This window comes from Bos indicus x Bos taurus, chromosome 26 (assembly GCF_003369695.1).
Source record: "Bos indicus x Bos taurus breed Angus x Brahman F1 hybrid chromosome 26, Bos_hybrid_MaternalHap_v2.0, whole genome shotgun sequence".
Taxonomy (NCBI): domain Eukaryota; kingdom Metazoa; phylum Chordata; class Mammalia; order Artiodactyla; family Bovidae; genus Bos; species Bos indicus x Bos taurus.
In genome coordinates, this window is record NC_040101.1 from 37373292 (window position 1) to 37393138 (window position 19847).

The 19847-nt window shown below is 36.9% G+C and overlaps 1 protein-coding gene across 4 annotated transcripts in view; it reads left to right on the top strand.

Annotated features, from left to right (window-relative positions):
• IDE (insulin degrading enzyme) overlaps positions 1–19847 on the top strand; it is a 93941-nt gene that overhangs the window by 48210 nt on the left and 25884 nt on the right. For all 4 annotated transcript variants that reach the window (XM_027529308.1, XM_027529312.1, XM_027529310.1 and 1 more), the window contains 10 exons: positions 1842–1964; positions 6853–6965; positions 7525–7687; positions 8388–8480; positions 8909–9000; positions 9909–9989; positions 11735–11838; positions 16580–16682; positions 17563–17685; positions 19571–19653. In XM_027529308.1, coding sequence (XP_027385109.1) covers positions 1842–1964; positions 6853–6965; positions 7525–7687; positions 8388–8480; positions 8909–9000; positions 9909–9989; positions 11735–11838; positions 16580–16682; positions 17563–17685; positions 19571–19653 — 1078 coding nt within the window. The remainder of the gene's footprint in view (positions 1–1841; positions 1965–6852; positions 6966–7524; positions 7688–8387; positions 8481–8908; positions 9001–9908; positions 9990–11734; positions 11839–16579; positions 16683–17562; positions 17686–19570; positions 19654–19847) is intronic.

The window sequence follows — 19847 nt, forward strand, 5'->3', positions numbered from 1 at the left end:
GATCTAGTTCCCTGACCCAGGATTGAACCTAGGCCCCCTGCATTTTGAGCACGGAGTCTTAGCCACTGGACCAGCAGGAAAGTCCCTATCTCTGTGTTCTTAAATGAACCTAAAGATAAAGGGTAGGGATTAGAATGGTAAGATATTCAGATATATTAAAATCAAAGCAGAATGAGCTAAAATCAAGTCAACCTGAAAGAATTTTAAGTTCTAGACAGAGGCCATACCCTTTGTCTTTACATATTTTGATTTGAAGTTTTGTTTTAAAAACAAAATATTGACCAGATTGTGAATAGGCACATCGGATCACACTTGACACTGAAAATGTGATTTCTGTCTAACGCCATCACACTTACAGTCTTGAGATAAAACGTGATTTCTCCAAGCTTGGGTCGATTTTAATGCACATATTGTAAGAATCTGTGCTTTGCAGTGTAAATGAGTAATGAAGCTCTAGGGCCTAGTCCTTCTGTAACTGATACCTCTAGAACCTTCATTTTAGTAAAAAAGGGAGGCATATACTCAAATTTCACCTTAATATGAGAGAACTTTTAACCATTACCCAGAAAAGGAGCTTGTTGTTGTTGTTGTTGTCCTTTTCTTTCTGTCTTTCTCTGAGGAGTTATGACTCTGGATACTTTTTAGATCATCTGGATCCCTCAGGTAGAATAAGGTGATGTTTTAGGACCTCAAGTAGAGCAGATCTGGAGTGGAACTGGATCTTCCTTGAAACTGAGAAGAACCTGTAAATTTGATTTTAGCAGGCTGCTGCCAGTGAATATGAGTACATTTGATTGCTTTCTGACTATAAAAAGGTTACTGAGTACTTGCTGGACTTTTTCTTGCACACTCCACTAGATCTGTTGATTGAAGCATTCAGGACATGAATCTTGGCTAAGAGTACAATGCAGCTCTTCAAGGATAAAGACTGGATCTGAGAACGCCATCTGGTGGCTCTCTCTGGATCCTAGTTTAGTGAAAGAGAGATTCTCTAAATGCCAGTTCATCAGCCATTATAATAACCCAAGGAGGGGAAAACACGTCGAGAATATGTTCTGCCAGGAGCCCATTTAGTAGTATAAGTGGGAACAATAGAAGTTACTATACTAGATTTTAAGGTATTTCTAGTCAAGATGCCATTTTTAGAGAGATACCAATTACTGAAATTCCACCTCCCAGCCTTTAAATGGCAAGATCTTTATTAGAAATGTAGTACTTAGAGAGTTTGACTATTTGCTCTTGACATGCACATTTTATCCTAATTGAATTAGTTATTAAATTTCATAATAGATCTCATTGTGGTACTCTGTATACATCACTTGAGACTTATAAGAATAGCATTGCATCCTATTTTTACCAGTCTAGATCAAATTCATGAGAATTCACATCACAAATTTAATGCTTCAGCCAAGAATAGTACATTTCTTTCCACAAGTAACTTGGCAAGTTCCGAAAAGATCCCTCCGTGACTATGTTCAATTAATTTTGGAGCTACCTAGGGAATTGGAAATTAAAGTAAGTGTGAATGGAGGCCATGTGGACCTCATTTTTGTCTTGTAAGTGCTCATGATACCTACCACCTCATAGGAATTTTAAGAACTATAATTTTTATAAAGCGCTTCAAGTTCCAGAGGGAAAGCTCTAAGATAAAATTTTACTAGTTTGTTCTATACTGTCCTGTTTATCCAGGTTATGGTCAAACATACTTGACTAATCATTATGAATGTGTTTGTTTGGACTCTGTTTTTTAAGTTTACCTTAAAGCAATGTTAGTAATAATTATGAAGCTTTAAAATTCACATATTTTGCTTTTTCTTAGAAATGTTTTTGATTCCTTTTAGGTAACAAATATACTCTAGAGACTAGACCGAACCAAGAAGGCATTGATGTAAGACAAGAGCTCCTGAAATTCCATTCTACTTATTATTCATCGAACTTAATGGCTATTTGTGTTTTAGGTCGAGGTAAGAAATTTTAAAATTTTTTCATAGAATTGGATTATCTGATTTTCCATTTTGACTTTTTCAAAGTATTGGAAGAAAAATATAAGATATTTCCTATTATCTGTTTAGAGGCTTTGCAGATGATCTTCTTGGAGAAAATGTGGAGGGGAATTTGTTTTTAACTCACTATGTTCTAAAAAGAAGCTTGTTGTTCAGTTGCTCAGTTGTGTCTGACTCTTTGCGACCCCATGGATTGCAGCATGCCAGGCTTCCCTGTCCTTCATCTCCCAGAGCTTGCTCAAACTCAGTCCATTGAGTCGGTGATGCCATCCAACCATCTCATCCTCTGCCATCCCCATATTCTCCTGCCTTCAATCTTTCCCAGCAACAGGGTCTTTTCTAATGAATTGGCTCTTCTCATCAGGTGGTCAGAGTATTGGAGCTTCAGCTTAGGAGATTTTAAATGGAGACCTGAGGAAAATACAGATTAATATCAATCGTTGGAAGTTGAAGCTTCCCTGGTGACTCAGATGGTAAAGTGCCTGCCTGCAATGCAGGAGTCCCAGGTTTGATCCCTGGGTTGGGAAGATCCCCTGGGGAAGGAAATGGCAGCCCACTCCAGTACTCTTGCCTGGAAAACCCCATGGACAGAGGAGCCTGGTGGGCTACAGTCCATGGGGCTGCAAAGAGCTGGACGCGACTGAGCGACTGCACTTTCACTTTTTTTGGTGCTCTACACATACAAAGGCAAGAAAAGGAAGTATAAAGGACAAGATTGAGAGATTTGACCTTCTAAAATTCAGAAAACTAAAAAATCAAAAGGCAGATGATTATAAACTAGGAAAACTATGAGAAAGCAACAAAGGTTTGATTCTAAAAGTGCAAATTAATGATAATATGTTGTTTCCCCTATTAAATTACCATAATCTTGGTTTGGATTTTGTTTTAACTAATACCTGTTATGAAGAGAGGTATTCTTTTGTGTTTGTTGTGTATACAATTGATGCAATTCCTCCACACTTTACAGAGGAGAGTTTAAGATGCATCACCCTTAAAAAATACATTTTTACGTCTAGAAGTGCAGTCTAAGGAAATCATCAGATTTGTTCAAACAGGTGATGTACAAGGATGTTTCAGTATAGTATTTATTAGTAAAAAGTTAGATGCAAGCTAAATGTTCATTAATAGGAGATTACTAGTGATCTTATAGCTATATCATAGAACATCTTACAGAAAATAGCATCCCTTCTCTCACTTTCTCACCTCCCAGCTGCTTTATTGTTCTTTAAAACATTTATCAAACATTTATCTTTAAAAATTATCACATATTTAATATTTAAAGAAATATTAAACATTCTTTATTGTCTGCTGCGCCAGAATATGTCACTTGAGAAGAGAAACTGTTTTGTTCACTGATTTGTCTGGGTTAGTGCTTGGTACATCATAGGTACTCAGTAAATAAATATTGAATGAATAAATAGTTTTATGACAGTGTATTAATAGCATGGGAAATATTCTTAATGTATTAAATAGAAAACAAAAGCACTCTATAAAAATGCTATATGCTATATGATCCCATTTGGGGATTTCTTAAAAACTCTAATAGACGTAAATGGGAGACATAAGACAATGTAGAAGAACATACCAGAAATGTAATAATGTGCTATAGTAGTTAAGAGTTCATGCTCTAGAGTCTGAGAGCTTGGGTTTGAATTCCTAACACACCACCTACCCAAGGTGTGGCTGTGAGCTAACAAAGTTACTTCTGTTCCCTGCTCTTCAGTTTTTGCATTGTTAAGACGGAAGTGGTACCTCATATCTGTTGTGAGGTTTAATTGAGATAATGCAGAAAAAGTGCATAGTACCTGGTGACACCCCAAATACTCCATAAATGGTAGCTGTTTGTAGCATTCCATAATCATGAGATTGTAGGAGACTTTTGTTTTCTTTTTTTTTTTTTTCCTTCTTTTGTTTTTCTAAGTTTTCTAAATTGGCAACCGTTACTTTTGTAGGTAGAAAATAAGCGCCTATGTTTATTTTAACTTGATAATAGAATGAGAATATAAAATGGGTCCAAGGAAAAGGCTAAAAAAAAAAAGTGTGTGTTCTGGGTTCTTTCTAAAGGTAGGTAAGTCTGTGGAGTGTAAAAACAAAAAAATCACTTGGTATTTAGAGCCTAGTCCTAGGAATAGGTTTCTAAACGTATTTTTATTCATGTCCTCCTGAGATAAAACACATGGTTTCAGTAAGCACTTACTGGGCAAGTGATAATGACAACAGATGACTCAGACATGAACCCTGCCCTCAGTGTTCTTGGTTTAGTGGAAGTGACAGAACGAGCATCTGAAAGAAACAAAGAGTTTCTTTGTTCCAGTTTGGTCTCCCTGTGTGACCTGAGTTCTGTGCTCAGCTGAGTGGATTTGATGACAGGTCTGGGAGAGGTGTCCTTATAGTACAGGGGTGTGTGGAAGAAACAGGATCTCTTAGAGGATTAATAGATAGTCTGCTCCTTCTTCTAGGAGGAGGGAAAAGGAAGAGTAACCAGGTGGCAGAATCTCTGTCACAAAGGGACAAAAAAGTTTTTCTGTTTTCCCATGAGGCCCTCTCTCTAGTTGCTGCTGCTGCTGCTAAGTCGCTTCAGTGGTGTCTGACTCTGTGCGACCCCATGGACTGCAGCCTACCAGGCTTCTCCGTCCATGGGATTCTCCAGGCAAGGACACTGGAGTGGGTTGCCATTTCCTCCTCCATCTCTCTAGTTGTGGCAGCACCAATTTCCTGGACACTTGACAAATAGGTAGCTGTCAAGTGGAGACCCTAGGATGGCCAAGTCCTGGTAGTGTAAAGATGAATGGGACTCAGTTCCCTGATTTCTGGTAGCTCACAGCCTAATGGTGAAGACAGACGTTGCTTTATGGTACAATTGCCTTACCTTTAAAAAGCTGCACAGTGAATTTGTGCTTTGAAAAGGAAAGGCATTCCCTAGTAGAATCTTGCTGTAAAGGGCCCCACTGTCGTCAGCATTTCAGGTTGACAAATCATTGTTGGCCACCCCGCTTGTTTCCAGTTACATGTCCCATCTGTCTGTCTCTTTATGTCAGATGTCTCTGACATCTTTCACTCAAGATACACCCACTTCACTCCTGAGTTCACTTGTCATGTAACAGGCAGCCACAGGCTGGGCCTTTTATTTGGCTTTGGACATGTTAAAGTTCTTCATAGAAGTCCAAAAAATTGAAGTAAAAATGCATATGTTTTATAAATAAAGTGCACATACCCACATTCATAGACCTAAAAGAGAACTTCACACACCATATATATATATATATATATATATATATATATACACACACACATACATACAATTGTCAAATAGTGATTAAGTGTTTTTTAACAGAGTTCATGGAGAAGTTCAAAACGGGTCATAGAATATCAAGGGAAATTTCTTATTTGATTCAAATGCTTTCTGACAGTAATAAGTGATGAATGTTTATACCATTTATAAATAACCTATTTTTGAGGAGACAGAAGCAAGGTGAGTGGTTATCTTGTTTATAAAAAGATAACCTTTTCCACTTTTTTTCTTTTTAGAATAATAGTAACACGTATGCATAGAAGAAAATTTGTCCCATACAGAAATATATAAAAATGGAAATCAATTCTTCTTCCTCATCCCACTTTATGAGCACTGTGCCCTCTTCAAAGATAGTCAACTAAATCATTTTTTGTTATACTTCTAAAAGTAGAATTTCATTAATAGGTTTAGATTGATGTATATCTGTTAAAAATTAAATGAGATTATACTACATGACATTGAAATCTGTAGTTTTCACTTAACAGAAATTTGAGATATTTTCATATCAGCCCATACACATCTCCCTGTCATTGATGACTACCTAAAATTCCAATGTAGAGATGTCTTATAGCATGTACACATTGATAGATGCTTCAGTCACTTGCAGTTTTTATTGTTTTTATAAAAACGATACTGCAGTGAACATCTCATCTATATAACTTTATAAACTTTGCAAATACAGTTCTCTATAAAAAATATAGATAGATGATAACGTAGAAGAATTTCATACACATGGCTGTATAATCTTACCAACAATTACAAATCTTTGCTTGAGTTTGACAGAGTGTGATACAGATCATATAATGTTAGACCTTGGAAGAAACTTGTGGTCACCCTCTCCAGCTTTCATGTTTCATAGAATCTGGAGTGCTTAACCAGTTTGTCTAAATGCTCTTTTGACGTAATTTGTTGGTGTTAGAGTTGGGTTAGAATCAAAGTCCTCTGATCCCCTGACCCAGGATTCTTCTCACCATTTTATACTATTTTCCCACAAAATCAGTTACTTACAGATGCTAACATTTGACTTTTAATAATAGGTTTAGACTGTTGAAAAGTTAATGTTATTGTCTATCAGCCAGTGGTTTAGTATGTTTCTGTTGGAAATTGTAGATAAAATAGTCAGTTTCCAAATGCCACTAATTATTCTATTATTGTTTCTAATGTTTATTTTTAAATTATTTCAAGATAATATTTGTAAAATAGTTTTTTAAACTATAAAGAGGCAGACATTTTTGAGGTATAATCGTTATCAATATTGCATAGCTACAGAAGTTATACAGGTTCTGGTAGGGTTTAACTGAATGCTTCAACTTATCAGATGGAGTTTTTAAAGAATTCCTAGGCTTTCCTTTTAGTAGTCCTGAAATTTTTCAGGAAATCCTAAGGTCCTCCCCATCAGTGTTATTGAGATATAATTAAAATATAACATTGTATAAATTTAAGGTATACAACATAATGATTTTATATAGGTACATGTATAATCCTAAGGTTTTAAATACTACCCACTAGGTGTTATGATTAGTTTAAGTTCTGTTTCTGTTGTCTGTTTTCTTGTAGAATCTTTGGATGATTTGACTAATCTGGTGGTAAAGTTATTTTCTGAAGTAGAGAACAAAAATGTCCCGTTGCCAGAATTTCCTGAACATCCTTTCCAAGAAGAACATCTTAAAGTAAGTGCATGTATTGCTAGTATTTTTTTTTTCTGTTTTAAATTTATGGACATAACATATGCCTAGTTTGCCAAAGAGTACATAGAACATTTTAGAGGTTTCATTATTTATATGGTTTTTTATATTTGTCTGGGTAGTCAAATGAAATCAGTTTCACATATACTAGAGACATGTATCACCAAAAAGGTAACAATATGTTCTGATCTGTTCATGCTAAAAGTAGTTTTGGTAGCTATAACCTTGGCAGACTGTAGAAGCTGTTAAGCAGTGCCAGAAGGCAAGCGTCCAAAAGTACCGAGCCGCATGGTCCAGGGGACCAAACATGGGCCGCATACCTGTGATGAAATCGCACTAAGAAAGAGCCCGGTCGTTTATTTCTGTTTGGTCAGTATGATTTTCTCTGGCAATTGATTCTCTCCTCAATTTGGGATTCCTCTGTGAAAATCAGGGTTGTTGTTGTTTGTTTTAAATCAGTGTTCTAAATAGTTTGTAAATTTTTTTCTTTTCAGTAGGATTTATACATAGCTAATCTTTTGTGGTTTGTTTTTTTCCGCCCCAGCAACTTTACAAAATAGTACCCATTAAGGATATCAGGAATCTTTATGTGACATTTCCCATACCTGACCTTCAGAAATACTACAAATCAAATCCCGGTCATTATCTCGGTCATCTCATTGGGCATGAAGGTCCTGGAAGTCTGTTATCAGAACTTAAATCAAAGGGTGAGTCTCTTGGGTCCCAGCTTATGAGGGTAGTACCCCATCTCCATCATTTTTTTTTTTTTACTCTGGCTCTCACTTCTCCTAAATATTTCCCTGTGAAGGGATATTTTCAGATGAGACTAGAGTTTATGGGAGAGTGAGGTGATGGTTGTTAATATGCTTTTGTTTTTTCTTTGGGGTTTTTGTTTTTGTCTTTTTTCATAATTTGTTTTACCTTTTTGGTATTGAGCAGTGAAGTTTAAATATTTCAAAAGATATTTTGGCCCATGTTTTAAATAAGATAGAGGTTAAAAAAAGTAAATCTCATATTGTATATTATTTACCATCTCTATGAAATGAGCTGAAACATTTATCTACTCTTATCCATCAAATCCATCAAAGGGTGTATTAATACTAGGATCAGTCAGTAGATTGCCAAGGTTCCTCTCCACTTAGACTCTGTATATAGCACTTAAGCACAGTAGTCTACTCTTGATTTGGGAAATGATTTGAGGAGTCCCAAGGAAAACTCCCAACCCCAAAAATTCCTTGAATCTTTTGCAGTGCCTGAAACTGCTTTTCTGAACTGATTTTTGCCCAGTCTTTTCTGCAGAATGCCCTTCTAGTCTCTTGGGAATATATAGAATTAATTTTTAAAATAAAATTCCTTGTCTTAAAAGAAGACACAAGCAATCACGTTGATTTCCTTTGAATGTTACAGGCTGGGTAAATACTCTTGTTGGTGGGCAAAAGGAAGGAGCCCGAGGTTTTATGTTTTTTATCATTAATGTGGACTTGACTGAGGAAGGATTATGTAAGTATTGGCCATTTTTGAATGAAAATTGATTTTTTATGATTAACTTTTATTAACTTATTTATGCTCTGGATCTGTTTTTTTGTTGTAAAGCTATAAAGACTTTAATTTATACCGTTTTATCTGTTGTAACTTGGCCTCCATTTCATGGGTGATTTTTCCCTCCTTAACAACTAATCATTATGTTGCACTTATAAAATGTGTACTTGACTTTTTAGTTACTCATTTATTACCCCAAAGTCCCTTCTGTCACAAATCCCAGATCTTGGAAGGCCATGTATGTGGGACCCTAAACCTAGTCACAGGGAGGTGAGAAGTCCATTTCTAAGGGGGACCATTTCTCCTTACCTGACTTACCTTAGGAATAAGCTCCTTGCTTTGAAGGATTTGAGGACTGAATGTTTTTTAAGTGTGCACTTTTTTTCCAGTACATGTTGAGGATATAATTTTGCACATGTTTCAATACATTCAGAAGTTACGAGCAGAAGGACCTCAAGAATGGGTTTTCCAAGAGTGCAAGGTACTTTCTTTCACCAAAATTTCTCTTATGGAAAGTTTTCAAGAAACAAGTATATGTGAGTTTAAGGCCCAGTGAAATTTTTTAAGTTTTTATTGTTCCTAATTTAAACTCTAAAATTTTGAAATGCATAGTAGCTTTAGTTAAGGCCTAGTCTTAACTAGTCTGATTGATTACCTGACGCACAATTAAGGGTTAAGGCATCAAGTAGCCTCTTTTTAGGAGGAAAAGGAAAGAAACAAATAGATTGATTTTCTGTCCCTGAGAAGAAAGCCAGGAATTTCTTGAGCTTTTATGTATCAGTGTTTACTCCAGTTCTCTGTCTGAAGCTGTATCTAAAATTTGTATTGAACTCTCAAAGAAACAGTGAATTGTTATATATATTATTGTGTTCTTAAAAGTGATTTTATTGTTGTATGTAGGGAAAAGCCTGTCCTTTTCTTTCTTTTTTTGCATAAAACAAAAGGTATTTGTCTTTTAAATTTTTAAAGGCTTCTTTTAAGAGTTTTTTTTAAACATCTGCTTTAAGATCTATTCAAGACTGAAATGTATTTTGTTTAAAGGTATAATCTCTGTGAAACTTAGGACAGTAACTTCTAATCAGGCTACAGTTCTCTGAAAGGGTCAGTAAAAGCATCATCTATGCAACTGATGAATCTCACAGGATTCCTTCACAGTTTTCCTGATTCTTTGACTAATAGTTTCAACAGTTTAGCCTATAGAATCATATTCTATATTTGTTATTTTCATTCGTGTTCTGTACATTTCTAAATCAAGCATAGCCATTTTTTCAGAAAGTGATAGTTATATATGGAGGAAAATAGGAGGCAAGCCAACCCCCACCTCCAAGGAAAAAAGTATTTCTAAATAACAGGTAACTTATATCTAATTGGATTAATTTTTCATTTTAGGACTTGAATGCTGTTGCTTTTAGGTTTAAAGATAAAGAGAGACCACGGGGCTATACCTCTAAGATTGCAGGAATATTACATGTAAGTTTATTGTTATTTTACTCTATACTTTGGCACATAGAGTGTTTCAGTGATCCTGTATATGTTACTTTCAGTACTATACAAATCATAAAAATTGAAGCTACAGTGTAAAACTTTAGACATTGTAGCAACTAGTAAAGTCTGATGTGAAGACATATTTAAAATCTTAATTTTCATCATCCTGAAAATCATCATCTGTAATATTTTCATTACATAGACATCATGCTTACTGGCTTTAAATATTTTTCAGTTCTACTATGTGTCATGTGCTACTTATGTGAAAGCTATAAATCACCCACTTTTCTCTGTTTCCATTGCTGTCACCCTAATATGAGCTACCTTCATTTCTTACCTGGATTACCATCACAGACTCTTAGCTGAATTCGTGTTTGCCATCTCCCTAGCTTTAGTGTTTTTTCCCTGCCTCAATGATCTTTTGAAAACCCAAATCAGATTATTTCACTCCTCTGTGTCAAGACTTTCAGTGGTTTCCCGTCAGAGTTGAAATAGATCTAAATTTTTACCTGACCCATAATGACATCTGACTCCAGCCTCTCTCTGACAGAATTCCATATCACTCCCCCTCCCACCTCTCTCATTCCCATTCCACTCCAGCTATCCTGGCTCTTTGTCTAATCTTTAAGCGTTTAGTTTTTTCTTCCCTCTCAGGGCCCTGTCATTTGCTTTTTTTTTCTGCCTGGAACACTTACAGTCTTTGCATGGCTAGGTTCTTCTCGTTTGGGTCTCCACTCAGATGTCTCTGCTTTAGAGACACCTTCCCTGACCTCTCAATCATGACCCTGCCCCTTTTAAATTTTCTTTATAGCATCTTATCAGTATAATGACAGTATTTGTTTGTTTATTGTCCACCTCCCTCCCAGTTAGAGGACTTCCCTGGTAGCTCAGACAGTAAAGCGTCTGCCTACAATGCAGGAAACCTGGGTTCAATCCCTGGGTTAGGAAGATCTCCTGGAAAAGGAAATGGCAACCCGCTCCAGTATTCTTGCCTGGAAAATCCCATAGACAGAGGAGCCTGGTAGGCTGCAGTCCATGGGGTTGCAAAGAGTCGGACAAGACTGAGCGACATCACTTTCCTCCCAGTTAGAACATGAGCTCTTTATAGAACAGGGACGTCATCTATCTTACCTACCATTGTACCCACAGCAGCACCTAGAACAGTGCCTGGCACGGAGTAGGGTGTTCATTACATACTTGTTGAATGAATGAATCAGTCTGTCTCAGTAAGTTCCCCTTACTAAAAAGCTTCTTCCACATTATTTTTCTTTAGTAACTAAAAATATAAGCCATTTTTCCTCCATAACAACTTTGTAAATGCTTGTCTGATTTCATTCATAGAAGTTAAAGAAAAAATTCTATTAAAATATATATACTTAATATTAAGAATCCTATAGATGCCAGCATTTAATCACCAAATTTCTTTTAATCAACACTCAATTTTTAGCTAGAGGTATTAGTTGTTCCCTGAAAAAATGTACTTTTGTTTTCTGTAATGTAAATTATTTGGGGATTAACTGTAAAATTATCCCACAATATGAAATTGCTTAAAGTGTGGTAAGAAAGAGAAAAGATTCAGAAATCTTTACAATGAAATAAAATTTAATTGGAGGGAAGAGGGGGGTGTAAAATAGAGGATTTTATGTGTTAAAGATCTGTTTGCTTTAATAAATTAAACTGTATCATAGCCTTACACATTTTACTTTTGTATTTATTTTCCTTTTAAAAAGTATTATCCCCTAGAAGAAGTGCTCACAGCTGAATATTTACTGGAAGAATTTAGACCAGATTTAATAGAGATGGTTCTCGATAAACTCAGACCAGAAAATGTCCGGTGAGTCACTCTACAGATTTTACTGTTACATACTAGATTTTCAGTGATAGTTTGAATCTAAAAATTTGAAATTTTGAATAAAATGCTTTTAAACTTTTTATGAAGCATGATTACAAAAGTAGAATCAGTATAATGAACCAATACCAAACTTCAGCAATCAGTACATGGCTAGCCTTTTTGATCTTTTCCCACAGTTCTTCACTCACCCTTCCTCCAGTCTTGATTATTTTAAGTCAGTATCTTGAAAACATGAAGATTCTTTTTTTTTTAAAAAAAAAAACAACATAATCATAATTTCCTTATGAATAAGATATAATAATAGATTGTCTTAATCTGGCTTCATCCTAACTCTAACTCCCAAAGGGTTGGCTCATTTATCTTGTTTTATAAGCAAGTGAGGACACCCTCTGTTTTTTTAAGTGAAAGTAAGGATTACAGTCTCAATGCTTCTGACTGGCCAGTGGTTAATCAGGAAACCAAAAATTGGAGGAGCTGTTAGGCTAACAAATATTTCTATTAGAGGAGGATCAGCCCTAAAGAGCTTATGAGCTACCACATGATATTTATGCCTTCAAATTGAATTTCATCTATATTTTCTAAAAGTCAAGAATAAAAGGTATACGTTTGGTGCATATTTTGCATTTTTTATTTTTCTCCCCTTTTGAGCACATATTTCCAGAATTCTGGGAACTTGGTGATTGAGTAAACATGTTTTTTGGACCAGTCGTTTTATGAATAAAATCAACAATCTGATAGAACTTTTTGAAAAAATCTTCTGACAAAACCGTTCTATCAGTCACTTTCCTAGCTACCATTGTTTGAACTTTTTCAGACATATCCTAGCAACAAACCGTAGAGAGACTAAATTAAAAGAAATATTATTGGTGGTTATACAAAATCGGTACATGTGGTAAAATGACATAAAACTGTACATACACATTGTACCAACAACAGTTTCCTGGTTTTGATATTATAATAGGTAAAATATAACCATTGAGGGAAGCTGGGTAAAGAGGATACAGGACCTCCCTGTACTATTTTTGCAACTTCCTAACTATAGAAGTATGGAACTATATCAAAATAAAACATTAAAAAAAATTTTAAGTATTTACAATAGCAACAAAAGCATAAAATATTTAGGAATTAATTTAATCAAAGATGAACAAGATCTCTACACAAAAAACTATAAAACAGTGCCAAGAGATATTTAAAGACCTTGTTCATAGATTAGGAGACTTGATTTTATTAAAATATCCATCCTCTCCAGTTTGATTCACAGACTCAATGTAATCACAATCAAAGTCCTAGTAGGCTTTTTTCCTTAAGTTATTGGTAAGCTGATTCCAGAATTCATATGGATCTACAAAGGACCTAGATTAGTTGGAACACTTCTACACAGAAACAGAACAGTTGGAGGACTAACACTGCCAGACCTGAAAGCTTACTCTAATGCCATAGTACTTAAGATGGTTATAGTACTGTCATAAAGACAGACAAATAAATCATTGATTTTTGTGCCTTTTTTCTTCCTCTGTTGTGTATCTTTAAAAAATATGATTTAATATCATGATATTGTAGAATTCGACTAGTAAGAGGATAGAATTTATCTAGTTGAATCCCTTTTAAAAAGTGATGAAACTGAACCCTGGAGACTTGCCCAATTTAGATCTTAACTGTGATTTTGGCAAGATCTTAAAGAGAGTCATGATATCAACCAGAATTTGTTTCTGATGGCCAGGTCTGTGCAGTTCCTACTAATTCTTTTTTAAATTCGTCACAGTTACCTGTGAAGCCTCTTCTCATTATCGGCTGTCTTCCCTCTTTTCTGTCTCAGGGATTATTTGCAAAGGTGTCATGAGAATTCATCCCTTGGGAATGATATTGCCTTTTAATGTCTATAGATTAATAATGTCAAGATTATTTCTGAATGGGTCCCATCAGCAGTGACCGCTATTCTTTCCTCTGAACACTTCTAAGTGGCTGACTTGAACTCAGCAGTCAGCATTCATTCTAGCCCACTGTTTCTTTTTCTTAGTATTGTAAGTTTCAGTATGAAACTAAAGGATCATTTTCTCTCATATTTCCAAGGATCCTATTGGTACCATGTACTGTGCTGTGCTGTGCTGAGTTGCTAAGTTGTGTCCGACTCTTTGCGACTCCATGGTCTGTAGCCCACCAGGTTCCTCTGTCCATGGGGATTCTCCAGGCAAGAATACTGGAGTGGATTGCCATGCCCTCCTCTGTTAGTACTGTATCAGTAGCCAATTCTTTGTAGATGAGATTAAAGAATAGCATTGCCCCCCTCCCCCACTAGGAAAAAACTCATCGAGACTAGGTTTGTTTTTATTATTATTAGCATAATTAGGTTTCCAGCAGATAGTCTAAGGTGCTGCAGTGTCCATGCCAGTTTTTCTCAGTTGTCTGCAGTTAAACATACTGTAGCTCTCTGTGGGGTACCTCAGTTACTGTGCCTTTCTTCTCCTAATTGAGGTCCTCTTGTGCTTCCACACTCTGATTTGTAGATTTCTGTATGTTTGACATGTGTCTAATCTGTCTCTTCTGTTATTCCCCTTCATAATTTGTTTGAAAATATATACATACTCTATCATTTTATTTCAGTTTTTAATTCCTCGATGATACGCTAACTCTTGGTCTCTCTGTTTGTTAGGCCAATATTTGGTATTTACCTAGTTTGAGGAGCCTCATGGTAACATTTCACCTGTTACCCATACACTTTACTTTGGTATCTAACTACGCAAATCTCTCAGGATTGTACCTAGTAAACTGCCCTTCTCCCCCTTCTTTAACTTCCTCCTCAACCTACATTGTCTGCTTCTTTCTGTGTCATATAGGCATCCTCTAGAACATTTGGCAGCTTTCCCTGAGTTTTTTCACTTTCTTGCTCAGAACTGAGTTTAAAGTTTCCTTGTTCCAGAAGGCAAGTCCACTGCTGAATGAATGCTCCAGTCTTCATAAGTTGTAATCAATCCCTTGTTCATTCTTCTGATACATGGGGCTGTCATTCAGGGAAATCACAGCCATCTGTGTAATAAACTTTTGCAAAATCAAGCATCTCAGGGAAGAGAAGATGGGAATACCACCTCTCTACCATCTAATTCTACTTCCTAACATATTTTTAGGTGTCTTCCTAATAATTAATCCATTCATTCTTTGAGAAATCAGCAGGAGTGGAAGCAGTTTCTATGACTGAGTCTTAGCTGGCTCTGTCATGTATTGAGTGAATGTCCTTAAGAAACATCATGTACTCTTCATGTGGCCATGTGAGCTCTATATATATTACAGGTATCCCTCATAAGGGATTCTCAAATTGCCAACATGGATACAATATCCAAACTCTTTCATCTGTCAGACCTTTGGATTCTTCTGTGTGTTTCTGTGGAACATATTCTTATTTAGCATGTTTTCTAGAACAGATAGTGGTCAGTGGCAGCTAGACCAGATCAGGAATACTGTAAACTAGAAGATTAAGTCAGTCGTTCTCACAGACAGGTGAGTCAGATTGCTTGTAATATTTACCCTGAAGCAAGTGAGAAGGCCAAGTCCAACTAGCCAGGTAGACTATTTTATCTAGAACGAATAAGAAGTAGACGGTGGTCCTGACCGTCAGGCACTGGAGTTGAGGCAATCCAGTGATGGGCAGGTGTTCAGAACACAGAGATTAGGATTCTGAAAATGAATGGGTGTTCAGTAGAGGGGAGTTTTGATTGAAAGGAGTGGACTTTGAGCTGTGAGACTGACAATCAGAGACTGGAACCTAACCTCTGGGAGGATAAGTGAGAACAAGCAAGAATAGACATGAACCTAGTTGTCTGAACTGGGACATAAAGAAGCGAAACCAATAACAGGACTGACTACATGGCAAGCCTTCCGAGCTGCTGGCCTAGCACTCTACTGACACGATTCAAAAGGACTGCTCCCAGTCTGGCGTTGAGCCAGCTAGTTAGAGTGAAATGATTCTAACTTTGATAATTAAAAGGCAGCAACCTTCCCTAGGACAGGAGCTCCACTGGTACAGAGCTTCTTCTGCTTCTTTGCTTATAATCTTCTGACATTTTACCTCTGCCTTCCCTCCCTAAACTGTTTTTTTCCCCTTCTCATTTCTCTTCTGTGAAGTTCCTACTAGCCCATCAGAGAAAGTAATGTTTTTCTTGGTCCTATCCCCATCTACCCTGGCAGCAGGAAGGCCAGTGTAAATATAATACATACAGTTAATTGATGATAGTGTCTGGCAGAAAAAAAAAAAACCAAAACAGTACAAATTAGCAAGTTACAATGAAAGAATGTTTTTAGTTTTTTTGGTTTTCTGAATGAGCCAACAAGTTTTCTTAGCCATTTTTGTAACCTTGGGCCTGAGCTGTTGCTAGGAAGGAGTACTTTGTTGTGCTTTTTTCAAAGACTATTTTTCAACTGACCTTTGTTCCTTTTTTTTTTTCCCTAGCTACTCTTCTTTTAAGATTCTAGTCAATAGCATTCATAATAAGAATCTTCTTTGCAAGCAGTTTTTCACACCCAAAATGATGGGCTATAATCAAAGGGTAACAGAGACTGTGATCAGAGACTGCTGTACATACATAGCCATTTCACCTAAGCCTCATAGAACTTACTTGGTCTTAGAAGCCCAACACATTCTTGGACATTTATTCATATTTTCATGAGTCAGATTCTATAAATTTATATATACAACATGAATTTATAGGTTTTTTTTTCCATCTATTTCTAGGGTTGCAATAGTTTCCAAATCTTTTGAAGGAAAAACTGATCGCACAGAAGAGTGGTACGGAACCCAGTACAAACAAGAAGCTATACCAGACGAAGTCATTAAGGTAGGGTTAGCCCATCTGTGAAGAAGCCCGATGTGTGAGGGACACGCAAGAACATGAGCTCCCTGGATCAACCAATTCCCTGCCCAGAGTGTGGAGAGTCGTGGCCCAGCACTGTCTGTACCCTCCCAAGAGGCGTAAACAGGGAGGTAGAGAGCTGGAGCATAGGATTTACATGAAGAAATGACACTATAGCCATCTTCTCACATGTCTGTCAGACCAGCAGGGCAGACTTCAGCCTCACGCAGTCAAAGATCATTGGAGTTCAAAGTCCACAGGGATGCACAGGCACCAAGACAGGCAGGAAGAGATGGAAACAGGGAACCTGAAAGACAGATGCGAGGGTTTCTGAGAGCTCATGATCTTGCTCTGAACACACGTGGGGAGCAGTTTCTGGGATTCATACTGTCTTCACCTTAGGAGGGGCTATATTTTATGCCTCATATTGTATTATCCATACATGCAAGTAACTTAGTATAGCTGCAAGTTTAAGTCTTAGACTAACCACCGGTTGTCTGGCAGTTGTGGAAGTATGTCTCTGTGCAGGTTATTCTCCAGTTCTCTAAAGAGCTAGAGCAGATGTGATCTTCATACGTTAGCCTCTGCGTTCCATAGTCTCCGATTGTTCCTTCATGTCGGCTGATCATTTTAGAGATGTATAAAGAAGAAAGATAGATAAGTGTAAAACCTTGATTAGTTCCAGAGATTCCAACTCAAGTTTCATGAAAAGTCATTGCTAGGTTTTGGAAGTAGCCTCTATATATAAGAATGCTGACATTTATTCCCTTATTGTTTGCCTGGATATTAAGCAAAGTGAGTGCTTTAAACCCTTAAATCAGATTCTAATCACTTTTGTTTGTGTATTTTTTCACTCTTCATCCAGAAATGGCAAAATGCTGATCTGAATGGGAAATTTAAACTTCCAATGAAGAATGAATTTATTCCTACAAATTTTGAAATTTTATCATTAGAAAAAGAAGCAACGCCATACCCTTCTCTTATTAAGGTAATATGTTAGAATCAGTGATATTAAAGTTAGGGGACAGACCTATTACTTGGAGGGGACTAGAGCGATGGTTTCTTGCATTTGGTACTATATTGATTTAGGGGGCTCCCACCCCAGAGATAACAGAAGAGTTGCAGAGATAATAACTAAAAAAAATATTAAAAGGCTAAAAATGTCAAAACAAACAAAACTGCTGTAGAGCATAGACTCTAGGGAATTGTTTGCTTTGCAGAAAATAAAGTAGTAAGTCTGGACTATAATTCGTCTGTTAAAAGATATAACTCAGTGTTGAAAGCCTTTTTTCCGTGTTCACTGAAGACCCAATAAGGAAGTAGACTTACGCTGCATCATGAAAGTTAAAGATAAGAAAGAATCTCTAAAGCCTGGAAGAGAGCATATCCAGGGGAAGCTGTTGGATTTCCTGCCCTTATAAACAATTCTTTCTCATTTTGAAAGAGTGGCTGTATGAAGTTGGTGGAGTTATAAGTCCGTGGAATGAATGATTGAGAAGGGGGTTTTCTTTCTCCAGATGTTCTTGTCATGTCATTATTTCACACCTTGGGTAGATTGTGTGGGAAAATGGATCAAATTATTACGGCACATCGTCTTTTCTAAACTTTAAAACTAACTTTTTATAAACTTACTTCCATAGACAAACATCTTTCTTTCCCTTCAAAAGACCTAACATTAAGTCATTGAGACAAGAGTTAGTGTTTAGGACTATGAAATTTATCTCAAGTAACTAGATTATTAGTGAGATAGTCACTTTTCTTTTAAAAATTAGATTTTAATGAGTTAAAGGTTGGGTTATTCAAAGAGAAAGCTTATTTACTTTTCCTAATTTTTTGTGTGTTTTAAATAGGCCATCTTAGCATAAAATAAGGAGAACACTAAACCATTTATGTCTCTTCTCAGAGTTCCAAGGTAGTTTCAAGTGAACTCTAAGACTTTATATAATTTGGTATGAATGAGTGAGTGGAGAGTCGAGGGAGTGGCTTATTTATTCATCCTTGGCTGTATTAGTTATCCATTGCTGTATAACAAATTACTCTAACATTCAGCAGCTTAAAACCACATTTATTTTTTCTCATGCTGCTTCCAAGGGACAGGAATCTGGAAGTAGCTCTGTTGGGTAGTTCTGGCTCAGGGTCTCCTATGAGAGAGATGGTCAAGCTGTTGGATGGAGCTTTGGTCGACTGAAGGCCCAACTAGGGCTGGAGAAGTCTCTTCCAAGTTCAGTTGTGTGGTTTGGGGAAGATCTTAGTTCTTTACTACATGGGCTTCTCCATAGAGTTTCTTGACACAGCAGCTGGCTTCCCCTAAAATGTGAGATCCAAGAGGGAAAATGAGTGATCGAGATGGAAGCCACAGTCTTTTATAATCTAATCCCAGAAGTATCATACCATCACATCTTCCATATTCTGTTGGTCAGAGACCAGCCCTGGTCTAGTGCAGGAGAGAGGACCACACAAGGGTGTGAATTCCTGTGGGCTGGGATCCATGTGGCCCACGCTGGAGGCTGGCTGCTGGCTGCCTTATACCCGCCCCCCAAGGACTCCTGCATCTGTCTCCTAGTGTCGAGAAAGATAGGGACAGGATAGTTGGTGTTGGTTTCTCCTGTCTGTCTCTTCCTCCACTGGGTCCCCATCTCTTTGACCCAGGGTGAGATAAGAGGGTAATTTCTCTCTGCTGCTAGAGTTACCAGTCATCTTCTCCAGCTTCCCATCCTGTCTCTTGGAGAGTGCTTCAGAGCCACGGGACAGTAGCCTCTCCAGAACAAAACTCAGCTGTTGCCTCTGTCCTCCTCCTCTTGAAGAGAGATTTGATTGAAGATTTTTGTCAAATGTGCCTATATTTCCCTAAATATATTGTGTTTCCATCACAGGATACAGCTATGAGCAAACTCTGGTTCAAACAAGATGATAAGTTTTTCTTGCCCAAGGCCTGTCTCAACTTTGAATTTTTCAGGTATGTAAAATGAATCTAGCTACAAAGCTTCCTATAAAAGTCAACATTTCTAAAAGTCTTCTTTGCTTCCTTAAGTACCTATGTCTGGAAATAAAAGGAATTAGAATTATTTAGCATAGACCAGGAAAGGCTGCATCTTCTGTTAAATGGTATTTTAGGAGCCAAGGTTGTTAATTCTTCCTTTCCTTTGAGGA